Source organism: Podarcis filfolensis (genome assembly GCF_964270895.1).
Source record: "Podarcis filfolensis genome assembly, chromosome: 13".
NCBI classification, from domain to species: Eukaryota; Metazoa; Chordata; class Lepidosauria; order Squamata; family Lacertidae; genus Podarcis; species Podarcis filfolensis.
Window position 1 is genome coordinate 43,160,518 of NC_139615.1, and position 14,699 is coordinate 43,175,216.

A 14,699-nucleotide genomic window follows, 5' to 3' on the forward strand; every position below is an offset into this window, starting at 1 on the left:
ACAGCCTTATCACTGCCCTTAACGAAAGTACCACTCACAGAAAACAGCTTTTACAGGTATTATTTTTCCTTTACATACACAGAAAGTATTCAAAGCCCATCAGAAACCTGCTCATGCAAAAACTAGCTCAGAGATATAAATCTATTACAGAATGCAACCATTCCTCCACAGATACCTTCTTGTCCTTGCCTTCCAGAAGCATATTTGCTTTTTTATAAGAAGATGGAATCTATTTTTTAATCCCTGAACACAAGGAACCACTTATAACGGAAGTCTCTGCTCTCTGCTTTGATGTATTCAATTAAGCGCCCATTAAAAATAAACTAACGAAAAAGGATGTTTGTACACATCCTTGCCTTCAACGCTACCCAGGCACACCGCTTCACTGGCTGTCAGGTTGCCCCCACAAGAAACTGCCTGGCAGTCAGAAAATAAGTGGCTTTGAAAGAGGGGATTGTGATAGTTGTCAACCCATGTGATTCTCCTTTTTTTTAAATAATTTTTTTTATTACGATTTTCCACAGTGATAACACAAACCACAAAGCAAAATGATACACGAAAACAGAAAAAGAAAAAAGGAAGGGGGGGAATTAAACAGCTAAACAATAACAACAAACTTAATTCTTCACAAATCCGACCTTTTAAACATCTTGGTTGACTTCCTCAAATCCCTCCCTTCTGAGTTTCCTTGTAATTAAAAGTAACAGCTTTCCAATATCATTATTAAACTAAAACAATTTCCAATTATAGTCCATCTTATTCACTTTTCTTAACATTCTAAATCCCATTTATTTAATTATAACTTAATTTAATCCTAGGCCTATTTCTTTCTTTCAAGTAATTTCTAATTTTTATATATTATATATATTATCATATATTATATATATTTATATATTTTTTATTTTTATATTACAATATTTATTCAAATAGTCCTTGAATTTCCTCCAGTCCTCTTGAAACTCCTCTTCTTTCTGGCCCTGGATTCTTCCAGTCAGGTCAGCTAGCTCCATGTGATTCTCACCTTAAACGTCACCCAGTGCAGAGCCACCTAGTAGCCAGCTAGAGGGTGACTTTGCAGGTAGAGACTGCATGGGCCAAGAGTTCAGACATTTCCCACTTGCAAACCTACAAGGCTGCTCAAAGAGGTGAAGGGGGATTGTGCCTTCAAATACAGCCAACCATCCAATCCCAGTTTGGGAGGCTGTCACTTGAGGACACCTTTCAAGCTGGAATGGAATGACCTTAAAGGTGGGACTGCATGAAATTCCACTTCCCAACACATTTTATTTAGTCATAAGAATATACTCCACAAAAGATTACGATTAAAATCTCAATACAATTTAAGCTGAAGGGCATAAGTGCATCCATATGGTACGCCAGATCCTTCCCACTCAACCCCACGCAGGCCAACGTTACCTGTCAATCACTTGGTGCCATTATGACATCCTGTGACAACTTGAAAGGGGCTCGCATTTGAAGTCTGTCTGCAAGCAAACCACTTGCAAAAGGACTTCAGAAAGATGTCTTGGTAAAATGCCATCTACCAAGGTTTGAGTTGGGTATCAAAAACTGTTGTACTGACAGCTGGAATCAGAAACAGAATCTCTGCCGGCACCAAGGAACTATAGATACCGGGGCCTGAGCTAGATATCAGAAATGCCCATTCCAAGAAATGCCCCAAGGCTAGAGTTTGGTAGCAGGACTGTCAATATGAATGAACTCCGGGTACCATGACTTGAACTGGGTACGAATACTGTCAGTACGGAAGAATTTTAGCTACCAAATCTAGAGCTAGAGAACTGAGAGTGCAAGAAACATTGGCCCTGCTTTTGCACTCATATACTGCTCAATACCGACTCAGCCTGGAGTGAGTAAAGGAGAGGAAGTGAATTTCTGTGCAACCAACAGTCTGCACTGAGGGTCTTCCCAATCACAGAGGTCTTTGGGGGTCAATGTTAATGGTGCCCCATGACTCGCAGGCACAGCTCATATCAACCTGGAGCCCAACTTTATGGAACTCCTGGCTGAAGTCATGCAGGCCCCCTTTCCTGTTGACCTTTTGGTGCTTCATGAATACTTTTTTCTTTATGCCAAAAGGCATTTTAACAATTCTAATTTTATAATTTTAACTGATTTTTATTCTTATTGCATTGAGTTTCTTGTACACTGCTTAGAGACCGTTGTGATTAAGTAGCATATACCGTATTTTTCGCCCTATAGGACGCACCGTCCCATAAGGTGCACCTAGTTTTTTTGGGGGGAAATAAAGGGGAAAAAATTATTTCCCCCCCAGGCGCGGGGCTGGGGCGGGGGGGGCGCCCGAGCTTCCCCTGACCCCAGCCCCCGAACAGGCAGCTCTCTGCAAGCCGTGGGAGCCCAGCGCTGGCTCCCGCTGCTTGCTGAGAGGTCCGCGAAGCCTGGACGCGCTGATCTCAGCGCCCGCAGGCTTCAGCATGCAGGCAACTCTCTGCAAGCAGCGGCAGCGCTCCCGCTGCTTGCGGAGAGGTCCGCGAAGCCTGGACGCGCTGATCTCAGCACGCGCAGGCTTCAGCATGCAGGCAACTCTCTGCAAGCAGCGGGAGCGCTCCCGCTGCTTGCGGAGAGGTCCGCGAAGCCTGGACGCGCTGAGCTCAGCGCGCGCAGGCTTCAGCATGCAGGCAACTCTCTGCAAGCAGCGGGAGCGCTCCTGCTGCTTGCGGAGAGGTCCGCGAAGCCTGGAGAGCGAGAGGGGTCGGTGTGCACCGACCCCTCTTGCTCTCCAGGCTTCACCGAAAGCCTGCATTCGCCCCATAGGACGCACACACATTTCCCCTTCATTTTTGGAGGGGAAAAAGTGCGTCCTATAGGGCGAAGAATACGGTACATTGCTGAAATAAGAAATAGTGATATCCATGCAAGGTCAACCTAAACTTTGGCGGGAAAGCACTTCTAGCTGGGCTCATTTGCAGCCACTGTGAGGAGAAGATAAAGCTTGATCCACAGGCAGATATTTTAGGGTTGCCATAAGTCTGGGAATTCCTGGACATGTCCTCTTTTGGGGGTCCTACATGCCCATCCAGGGGGAATTTTACATTTGAAAGCAAATGTCCTGGATTTGGGGGGGGGTGGTTCAATATAAAAAATAATTGTGCGCAGGCGGTTCTGGTTCAGGCTCGGGTGACCCAGGCTTTGGCTCGGCGGCGGCAGAGTGGCTACCGGGCAATTGCCCTAAAAAAAGCTCAAAAACTTTTTGCGTCTGGATTTTTACCACTTGAAATATGGCAATCCTAAGATATTTGCAAGCGCCTTAACTAGAGCCGTCAGGAGGAAGAAATGTCTACAAATTATTTCATTTGCATTGTTAATTTTATTTGGCTTTGTCAAGGGCATCGTTTTAAACTGAGGGCACAGAAATAGTACTTCATTTATTAACGGCTGCCTGAATGACTATCAGTCATAAATGGAAAAAGATCAATCCACTGTCTTTAGAGAACGGGTGCCTGAGGGTATGAGATACAGTTTACTCAATTAAACTTACAAATTTGATAGGTTATAGAGGGAAGGCAACACAGTGATATCATTGACAAATGAAGCCTTTTTATTCAATATTGGAATGATGCAGAGCAACTCTGTTCTATTTTGGGAATGATCTGAATAACTGTGTGTGATTCTTGTTAACTTGATTTAAATTTAAGTAATTTAATATTGATTGGATATATTTGTTAATTTTTGTTATTCGATGTAAACCTAGCTACTAATTATTATTTGAGGTAGTTGTTATCCTGTTTTATCTAACATCATTAGAATGTACAACTCAGCTTATTTAATAAACATTCAAAAATCAAAAGTTTCTTTTCATTCTATTTTAAAATTAGTTTGTAGATCATGGTACTGGGAGCTCCACAAGAACTCTGCTGCCTGTAGCAGAGCCATCACTAGCTTGAAAATGGGAGCATCCCCCCTCCCCCCATTAAAAATGTAAATAGGGGAGGCCCCCATCTGCAGATAGAAAAATATTTTTCTAGTGGGAAGAAGAAGAAGAAGAGTTTGGATTTGATATCCCGCCTTTCACTTCCCTTCAGGAGTCTCAAAGCGGCTAACATTCTCCTTTCCCTTCCTCCCCCACAACAAACACTCTGTGAGGTGAGTGGGGCTGAGAGACTTCAGAGAATTGTGACTAGCCCAAGGTCACCCAGCAGCTGCATGTGGAGGAGCGGAGACGCGAACCCGGTTCCCCAGATTATGAGACTACCGCTCTTAACCACTACACCACACTGGCTCTCATAGTGGGGTAGGAGAGCTGGGGGGAAAATCACAGCTGGCAAACAAAGTCACCCTTGGGTTTCAGATAGTACATGGGTAAAGTAAAGGTAAAGGGACCCTTGACCATTAGATCCAGTTGTGACCAACTCTGGGGTTGCGACGCTCATCTCGCTTTATTGGCTGAGGGAGCCAGCGTACAGCTTCCGGGTCATGTGGCCACCATGACTAAGCCGCTTCTGGCAAACCAGAGCAGTGCATGGAAATGCCGTTTACCTTCCTTCCGGAGCGGTACCTATTTATCTACTTGCACTCTGATGTGCTTTCGAACTGGTAGGTTGGCAGGAGAAGGAACCGAGCAACGGGAGCTCACCCCGTTGTGGGGATTCAAACTGCCAACCTTCTGATAGGCAAGTCCTAGGCTCTGTGGCTTAACCCACAGCGCCACCCGCGCCCCTTAGTACATGGGTAGACCAGACCAAAAAGCCCAAGGCACAAATTTCCACAGTCTAGGAGGCCCAGGAGGCTTAATTTGGTCACAATCACATATACACTTACAGATTTAATACTAAATACATTACTTCTGATAAACGAACCACTATAGCCGCTAGAGGGCCATGAAAATTTGTGTCCTGGGCTTTTTAGACTCCCCTACCAATGTACTTCTGAAACCAAAGGGGCACATTGGTTGCCAGATGTGGCATTATTTTCAGCTCTCATGCTCCACTAATCTGAGCTTGCGGGAACAAGTTGGGCCACAGGGGACAAGCTTTGCACCCACTTCAGCTGTGTCCGAATTTACTACGGTTGCCTCACAATTCGAATTCAGCATTTTGTATTTCATTGGGACATGGTTCCCCCACCTCTGCCACTAGAGAAGAGAGAGCCTATGAAGTAATCTCCGATGAATCTTAGATTATGAGCCATGGCTTCCGGGGATTATATTTTTAACAGAACCCCTCATTTTGCAAATCAAGCGTTATGTCAAGGAACAAGACACAGTCAAATGACTATCAATCGGCACAAAACAAGCCCACCTGATTGTCCTCCTGTACTTCCATACTGTACTGCTGCCCTGCCTGCACTTCCGTGACTTTCTCTCCCAGGAGGAAGCCCAGGCGAGTCATGAGTGTGTTTGCTGCCTCATCTACAGATGGAGGGGGTCCCAGTTCCTGCTCAGCTTCACCTGCAGAGAGGGGAGGAAATAGGATGTCAACTGTAAAAATTATACTTCACAACATCATTATCCAATGTTTCCCAGGTCTTTCCCACCTCACTATCTCTTCCCAATATTCAAATTACAGTTATACCTCGGGTTAAGTACTTAATTCGTTCCGGAGGTCCGTTCTTAACCTGAAACTATTCTTAACCTGAAGCACCACTTTAGCTAACGGGGCCTCCTGCTGCCGCCGCGCTACCGGAGCACGATTTCTGTTCTCATCCTGAAGCAAAGTTCTTATCCTGAAGCACTATTTCTGGATTAGCGGAGTCTGCAACCTGAAGCGTATGTAACCTGAGGTACCACTGTAGATTATGATGATGATATACCAAATATATAGTTCCATTTTCTCCCGCCAAGAGTATTTGCTCACTTCTAAACAAATTATCTCATTGCACCTATAGGATAGAAACAATCCAACTGCCTGCTATAAGGGCTAGAAACTTTTTTTTTAATAAATAAAGAGAAAAGTTCTTCAAAGTTACCAAATTATTAGACTCCGATTTCCTAGAGAGAAATCTGCAAGCCCACAATTACAAAGCAAGCAAATAAATAACCCCTATGAACAATTCTGAACAAAACTGGTTGAGTCTGTATGTACAGAAAACTCTTCCTATACTTGGCCCTTGCTACTGTTTCCAGTGTTACAAACTTAAACTTAGAAACACATCCATAAATCTCAAGCCAAGAAATGTTTATACACACATATGCTCATGAGAGTTGCTCCTGGATTACATGTTTAAACAGTGCAATTTTTATATACTTATCAAAACTGGCCCATGGCAGCTTACGTTAATTTAAAAAACAAATAAATAGCATTTTTTTAATGTTCAACATAAAAGCAGCAGTCTAGGGGGTGAACTGCTTTTAGCTAGATTGTTCTGAGAGATGGTTCTGAATTAAGATAGGTGAAGGCTCAAAGAGCAGCATGTCTTGTCCCAGTATTATTACACTACACCGTGACACAGGCAAACAAAACAAACCTCACCCCATTCTGCAGATATTTGTACCCTGTGATCCTAACACAAACAGTGGACACTCCTTTTTTATCTTCCTGCAGGTCTTAGTTCAGAACTTCCTCAGGGTTTTCAGTGAAGCAGGCAAGTATTTGTAGCAAAGCAAACGGGTTTTCGTCAGAGACAGCACCAGCGTAAAAAATATGACAATGAGCAAGATGCACAGACTGTGCAGATCTTGCTGTTTATCCCATGTAACTACCGCTCAATGGTATCTGGCATAGATAGTATGAACGATGATGTCCAGGGCTGGCATAGGGGAAAGCATAGTTAGGTACAAGCTAATGGGCTTGACACTGAGAAGGGCTCTACAAAGCATGACTGTCTGTCTGTCTGCCCATCAAGGAGACACATCTGGGCCCAGGGAGAGGAGGGTAGGTGAGTGGTTGCACTTGCAACAACAGCAGAAGAACAAGATGGTCCCAATGAAGGTGGCATCAGTGCTGAATGGGGGCCCAGGTCAGGGCTGGCTATGAGTCCAAAAGTGGCACCATTATAGGGGGCCACTGAGGTTTGGCCTTGGCGTGATCAGATTATATGAGTGAACATTTCTAGTTTCTCAAGTAAGTGCTGAATAGACATACCATCTTCTCTGTCTAGCCCCAGATTCTGCAGCAGCTTAGCTACACTCAGGAGGAGGGGAAACTATTTCTTGACTCACAAGGAAAATGTCTGAGAGCTCTAAGCACAAGCAACAGTCGTTGGCTGAAGCAGCTGTTTCCTGGAATGATATACAGTGCAAGCGGAGAGTGCAGTTTTATGAACAACCGGAATATTAATAATGCAGCGTGACTTGTCTTTTAAATGTGCCTCAAAAGGGGTTTTCATACTCTCAAGATGTTTTCAGGAGAAATTCACTCATAGCAGAAGACCATTTTATTGTGCATCCAATTTCATACACACAAAATAAAACTGAGATAAGAATTTTCACCACACCTGCTCAGATTTTGAGCCAATATTTCACAAGAAGCCTTAATAGTTCTAGGATGAAAGAACAACGTATTCATCGGTGGAAGAAGATTGGAAAAAAATTAAAGTTTATTTACAGAAATACTGTAAAATTAAGGAATGTTAGAAGGATGCTGGAATAAAGTTACATGGCTTTAGCATAAAGGTTATAAAGAATTAAGTAAAAATAGATTGTTAATGGGTCAAAGTGGAAAATTTAAGGTTAGATTGGGTTAAGATAAATTATGGAACAAAAATTGAGTAAGATGGAAAGGATTTGCTGAAACAGCTAATTGAACTAGAATACAAAAAAAGGGAGGTGTGAGGAGGTCAATGAAACAGGTAAATGAAAGATAAAGATAGGGAAACATTGGATGTGTTTTTAAATGCTTGTTTTTTCTTTTTTCTGTTTTACTGTATTGTTGTTGTTTTTTTGTCTTTTTTCTTTTTTATGTATTTAATTTTTCATTTTTTCATTCTTTTTTTCTGTAATCTTTAAACCCTTAATAAATATTATTTTAAAAAAAAGAACAACGTATTCAAGTCAAGCATTCCATTGTGTTCCCCCATGCTCCTTTGAAAAGTCCAAAACAGCTAATTATACAGTTACAAAAGAGGGGTGAATGTAACAAAAAATGTCTATGCACTTCTCTGTATATCTTTGCATGGAACTCTGTAGAGCAATTTATTTATTCAGGTGGTTACATCCAGCTAGTTCAAGCAAAAGACTCTGCAAGGTAAAAGTAGTATCGGCTTAAACAAAGACAATTTAAAAACATAGTACACATGTAAAAAGATTAAAATAAGACAGTTACATGAAAACAACCCAGTCCAGATCAGCAATCACTCCCAAGCCAGAAAGAGCAACAACAACTCCAGATCAACAGTAACTGAAAGCAGGCTGAAATAGGAAAGTCTTTAAAAGCCTGTTTTAAAAGAGACTAAAGAAAGGGCAGATCCTGAAGCTGAGACTCCAATACTTTGGCCACCTCATGAGAAGAGAAGACTCCCTGGAAAAGACCCTGATGTTGGGAAAGATGGAGGGCACAAGGAGAAGGGGACGACAGAGGACGAGATGGTTGGACAGTGTTCTCGAAGCTACCAGCATGAGTTTGACCAAACTGCAGGAGGCAGTGGAAGACAGGAGTGCCTGGCATGCTCTGGTCCATGGGGTCTCGAAGAGTCAGACACGACTAAATGACTAAACAACAACAACAACAACAAAGAAAGGGCAATGTGTATATTCCATGGAAGGGAGTTCAAGTGAGAGGGCCACAACCTTTTCTAGCTACTAGGTCTGGCTGATATTGATGCTGGGTCTGCTAACAGGGTCTGTTAGGACCTATATGCACAGCAATTACTTCAAGTAACTTGGCCCCAAACAGTTTAGAGCTTAAAGGTAACAAAACAATTTGGGTGTTACATACATCAACCATTTGGCTCCTTTCAAGGTGGAAGGATTCGTATTTGGATGGTGCCTGCTGAGTAAACAATACATGGACACTAATAAAACTGAAATGTGCTTGGATGTTCTCCTGGATCTCCCTCAAGAAGATGTGTCACGTCAAACAAAACTGGAATCATACTACCTACAGTGCACATAGGTGTCACAGCATCCGTGAAGACTTACTCTTGCAAAAGTCATTTTTTATCTGCTTCTTCAAGATTGTTCATCTATACAGTGGTACCTTGGGTTAAGTACTTAATTCGTTCCGGAGGTCCGTTCTTAACCTGAAACTGTTTTTAACCTTAGGCACCACTTTAGCAAATGGGGCCTCCTGCTGCCGCTGCGCCACCGGCGTGCGATTTCTGTTTTCATCTTGAAGCAAAGTTCTTAACCCGAGGTAATATTTCTGGGTTAGCGGAGTCTGTAACCTGAAGTGTATGTAACCTGAAGCGTATGTAGCCCAAGGTACCACTGTATTAGGGCTGCCATATATCCAGTGGATATTTGATGAATCAGCACAATGTCCGGGACGTATGGCAAGTAGGGCGATATATAGATAGATGTTAGATAAGACAAATGATTGATAGATGATAGATGATGATAGATGATAGATATAGATATATAATATCAACAACTTTGTCCAGATTTTCACTTTTGGGAATATGGCAACCCTACTTGACAATTTAATCTTCAATAATGGTTTTCACCAGTGTTCTCATAACATATGTCAACTGGCCTTTAATATTCCCATAGCCCCTCTCAATCCCTTTTTAAAAAGCTGGTGTTACAATGGACACTTTCCCATCCTCAGGGATGGAGGCTGACCTTAGGGACAAGTTACTTTGGTTAGAATATAAGCAATTTCAAATTTGAGCTTAAGAGTGCTTTGTGCATTTTTTTATATGTCAATGAGGACTAGAGCATCATTACTTCCTCACACTCTCAAAAAAGTTTGCTCAGGCACAGGGACCTGCCCCACATCTTCTGCGATGAAGACAGATGCAGACAATGTAGTCAGCTTCTCTGTGATCTAATTTTCTTCCTTTAACACATCTTTGATTCCAATGTCATACAAAGCTCCAACTGCAGAATACTTTATCTTTCACCCCATTCTGTACTAGACAGCAACCCTGGACAGTATGCAACAAAATTCTGGCACTAGCATAACTTCTTCCCCTCTCCTCCCTCCATGCCACCCCCCAATCTGTTTTTGCATTAATAAGACATTTACTTTAGTGCTACACTGAATACAACCCTCTATTCTGTTTCAAACAAATTTTAATTACATGCTTCCTGTTTCCTCTACAGTGCCCTTGTTAGTTGATTTAAAACAGATGTATTCGATTACTTTACATACCATTCCCTTAATTTAGGTATTTCTAGAGTCTTCCAATATTTGGCATATATTAGCTTGGCTGTTATAGGGAACAGTACCCCCTCTTTCTCTCCAGATATTGTTAATGCTTAGCAAGAATATTTTGGGTTTGAAACTTAGTATTTCTTCCATAATGTTATTATAGCTTCTCCAGTTTGACTCCAGTGCATTCTAGTATGTTTTAATTAAGTTTTTACTCATCAACAGTTTACGGTAATTCTTTCCAGCAACTCCATTTTGTTGATTTCTTGCCCATTTCTCCAGCTAACCATTCTATATATATGCAACAACAGGTGGTGCATTTGTGATAATGCTTTCTTTGGATTATTAACCAAAATGTACTCAAAGCACATCAACTATTTTCAGCTATTATTTCTAGTACAGGTTCATCCTGCCCCAAAAGGAGCAAGCTCTTCCTTTAACAAAGTGAACTGCTAGTTCAGTTCATCCACAACAACAACAAAAATAGCATCCAGAATGTTAAAGGCCGCTGTGCTGAAGTACAGTGTAAAAAAGTAAATCAGGTGCTATACTGAAATAATATGTGTGATTGACAGAATGTGAAAAGGTGAGGCTTTTCCCAATTATTGTATTACCCTGTTTAATTTCTGCCTTCCACACAGCTGATAAGGACAAGTCATCATTTACTTTGTTCCTGTATTTCTCACTGCAAAGTGCTCTTGTTGGAAGAGTGTGAATCTCCCCAGGAGGAAGAATACATTGCTTCTTTCGGATTGCTTAGCAACAGTGATTAAGTGACTAAGCAACCTTAGCAACAGCAGCGCCTCCATATTTGCCTAAATAAGTTTTAGAGTATTGCCTCCACATTTTGCTTTCTAACATTATTTAAAGATGCCTGATTGACTTACTTTTCTTTATTTAAAAAAATGTAGGCTATGAGTTCAGGCCTCCTGCTGGGGGTGAGGAGGGACTGAACATAAAGATTGATTAACTAGAAACCGTTTAAAATTCTATCCTAAAACAAACTTAATTCACCTTTAGTTCAACCAGCAACTAGCTCAATGAACTTCATTCACATGGGCAGCTCAAGAGAGGGGCAAATGCTGCTCCAAAGAAGCTCGCAATGGCTGGACTACGGTCATTAACACATATTGTCTGTGGCTGCTCTCAGACTTTGAAACTCCCACCCTATAAAAAGTTGACTGGCTCCCTCCTTGTTGTGCTTCTGCTGGCAGGTAAAGATCTTCTTGTTCCAACAGACATTGGGGAACTGACTGCTTTTAATGAGAGGGCTGGTGCCATGCCGTGTTTGTTGTGTGTGTGAGAGAGGGGGGGGGGACATATACCGTATTTACCTGAATGTAATGCACACCATTTTTGGCCAAATTACATTGTGAAAATTAGGGTGCACATAAGATTTGATGGCACATTTACTTTTTTGGTTTCAAGGTTTTGAAAATTGAGGTGCACATTAGATTTGCGTAAATACAGTATTATTTCTATTAATGTTTAATTGTTTTAACAATAAAAAAATATTTTTAGCTGTTCCTATTTTATTTGTAAGCCACTATGAGTCCCTGTCAGGGAAAAAGGTGGGGTATGAATGAATGATTATTTTTTTTAATATCCCCATGTTTTGTTTTTAAACTGTTTTATTAAATTTGCTTAGTAACGTAACATTATTATATATATTCTATAAACAAAGAATACAAAACACAATTCATTCATACTACAATGCATACCTACATAGCATTAATATATATGGTTTCTGAAAAAGGGCTTACATAACAAAATCCATTCAAAATACCATCCGGTTTACCTTTGAATGAATGAACAAACAAACAAACGAATAAATAAATAAATAATATACTTTTCTTTCTGCGATCTTAACATTTAGGACACAACAGTGTTGCCCCTATTCACTGATGGCCAGAAAGTGACTTATGTTCTGCTAAGATGCAAAAGAGGATTTACAAGAAGTCTGTCTGATCCGTGCTCAAACAGTTCACAGCAAAACAGGAGTGTGGGGAAAAGTTAAGCTCTCCTATTTGGGTAAGGGATGTGCAAGAGATTCTTTCATTTTCTACAAGTACTCTTCTTTAGCTGTATTCCCTATTGGCAGAAGAATTCTGTCCCACACAGAATGTCTCCTTTTGTCTGCTCTGTAGAAGGTACGGCTTATAAAAGTCCAGCTCAATAAATTAATGTACTTTGCTTATCAGTAATTTTCATCAGAATAATTTGCAACGTTTCACACCCAGCTCTCTTGGTTCATTTGGCCTTTACATGGACAAGGCTTGATTAGAGGGGGCAAGTTTTAGTGGAAGGTCAGCAATCATGCAACCTAGAATGTCCACAGTTGCTCTCATTATTCATATACAGTTGTTGGGACAACAGAGTAATGATCTCTGTTTAGCATAATAAATTAAAAGATCACGAAAGCACTACTACAGGAGGAAATATAGAAATATTAAAGCTTAATTTGGAGCATTTTAAAGAAAAAAACCCTAACATGATAAATAATAATTATTGTAATATGAGGCAGATCTTTCTAAAGCTGGGGAAGGCATAAACTCCTCCTTTCTCCAGCTCAGTTAACAGTTGCAGTCTTCCAGCCACAAACCTTTGGCTAAGACACTGAAGTCAATTCACATTTCATTTAACAGTTTCCCAAATTTGAGCTTTTAACTACTGTTTTGCTTTCATTTGCTGTGATACTTAATTTCCCGCAGGAGATGTGCTAGGCCTCCACTAGACGTTGAAATATCCCATACTCTCATTTGGAAGGTCCACCCCTAGATATTAAGTATGAGTGGGCTGACTATGGTTCATGAGTAAGAAGGAAAATTGCCCTCCATGCTGCAATGAACTCACGTCTTCGTTATTACTTTACACACCCGGGGTTCAAGCGTGGACACCGTAAGCACAATTAGGACTACCGTATTTTTCGCTCTATAACACGCACCCGACCATAACACGCACATAGTTTTTAGAGGAGGAAAATCCATAGGCATGCCACCCGTAGGCATTCCCTCCATAACACGCACAGACATTTTCCCTTACTTTCTAGGAGGAAAAAAGTGAGTGTTATGGTGCAAAAAATACGGTAAATATTCCTTACTGAATAAATACGTTGCACAAAATATTTGAGCCATTTTAAGTATGAAGGTGCCCAGCATTAGCTTGACTGGCAAACTGAGTTTGCAACTTCAGGATACTTTATATTCCCATAATAGTTTGGTTATTCTGCCCTAAATTTATTCAGGATTCGAACCGCCTCTGTTGCCCTAGTCAACAATATCTGTGTTACTAAAAGTACTTATTGGTCACTCTTCAACTGAAACGTTCAGAGAGGCCTACCAAAAATAAATCACCAAGCAATACAATTACAAAAAAATAATAATCACAGAAACACAGCAGGCGAGCGTAATATCATATATCCACATTAAAACAACTAAAAAGCATGAACAAATAAAAAGGTTTTCATCCAGCACTGAAAGGGAAACACAGACCAAGGCAGGGGGGCAATGTTTCCCAATGGTCAAGATGGCAACTTAAGTTCATAGCTCTCTTAAAGGTAAAGGTAAAGGGACCCCTGACCATTAGGTTCAGTCGTGGCTGACTCTGGGGTTGCGGCACTCATCTTGCTTTACTGGCCAAGGGAGCCAGCGTACAGCCGGGTCATGTGGCCAGCATGACTAAGCCGCTTCTGGCGAGCCAGAGCAGCGCACGGAAACGCCGTTTACCTTCCTGCCGGAGCGGTACCTATTCATCTACTTGCACTTTGACATGCTTTCGAACTGCTAGGTTGGCAGGAGCAGGGACCAAGCAACGGGAGCTCACCCCATCGCGGGGATTCGAACCACCAACCTTCTGATCGGCAAGTCCTAGGCTCTGTGGTTTAACCCACAGCGCCACCCGCATCCCTCATAGCTCTCTTACCCATATGCATAAAGGAGTTTTGGGGTCATATATGCAGTAGCTATAAGAAGTGGGGGCCTTGCCTACAGACAGAAGGTTCCATTTTCAGGTGATGGCTAAATAAGGAAAAATGCTGATATCATCAACATGAGTCAAATAAGTACTGGGGAACCTTTATGCCCATCTCTCCTCAGACTTGCCATTATAGAATGGCATGCTCTCATATGAAAAAGTTCCTGAAAAATCTTTCCCCCACTGACACGTCCAGCTTGGTAATGTATTCCTGAAGTTGCAGAGAGCCAGTGCAATGAAGTAGTAGATAGTATGCTGCATTTTTACCAGATTCCTACTTGACAAGGGAGCTCTTCGAGTGGTTACGCTATACAAAGATAAAAGTTGACCATATGTTGTACACTTCCTGCAGATTAGCAAATGAGTGACAATACACTGCACACCACATTTTGATAAAAGGAATTCCCTTATCTCAACATTTTGAAACCACATTGGTATCCTGTTTTCTGATATATCTGCTTCCACCCCATCAGAGAATCCAGAGAATGCATTAATTTCCCA

The 14,699-nt window shown here is 41.5% G+C and overlaps 1 protein-coding gene across 3 annotated transcripts in view; it reads right to left on the reverse strand.

The window, feature by feature from the left end:
* TANC2 (tetratricopeptide repeat, ankyrin repeat and coiled-coil containing 2) overlaps positions 1 to 14,699 on the reverse strand; it is a gene marked incomplete at its 3' end in the record, with an annotated part of 193,523 nt that overhangs the window by 58,140 nt on the left and 120,684 nt on the right. For all 3 annotated transcript variants that reach the window (XM_083582312.1, XM_083582313.1, XM_083582314.1), the window contains one exon: positions 5,277 to 5,425. In XM_083582312.1, the coding sequence (XP_083438438.1) occupies positions 5,277 to 5,425 (149 nt within the window). The remainder of the gene's footprint in view (positions 1 to 5,276; positions 5,426 to 14,699) is intronic.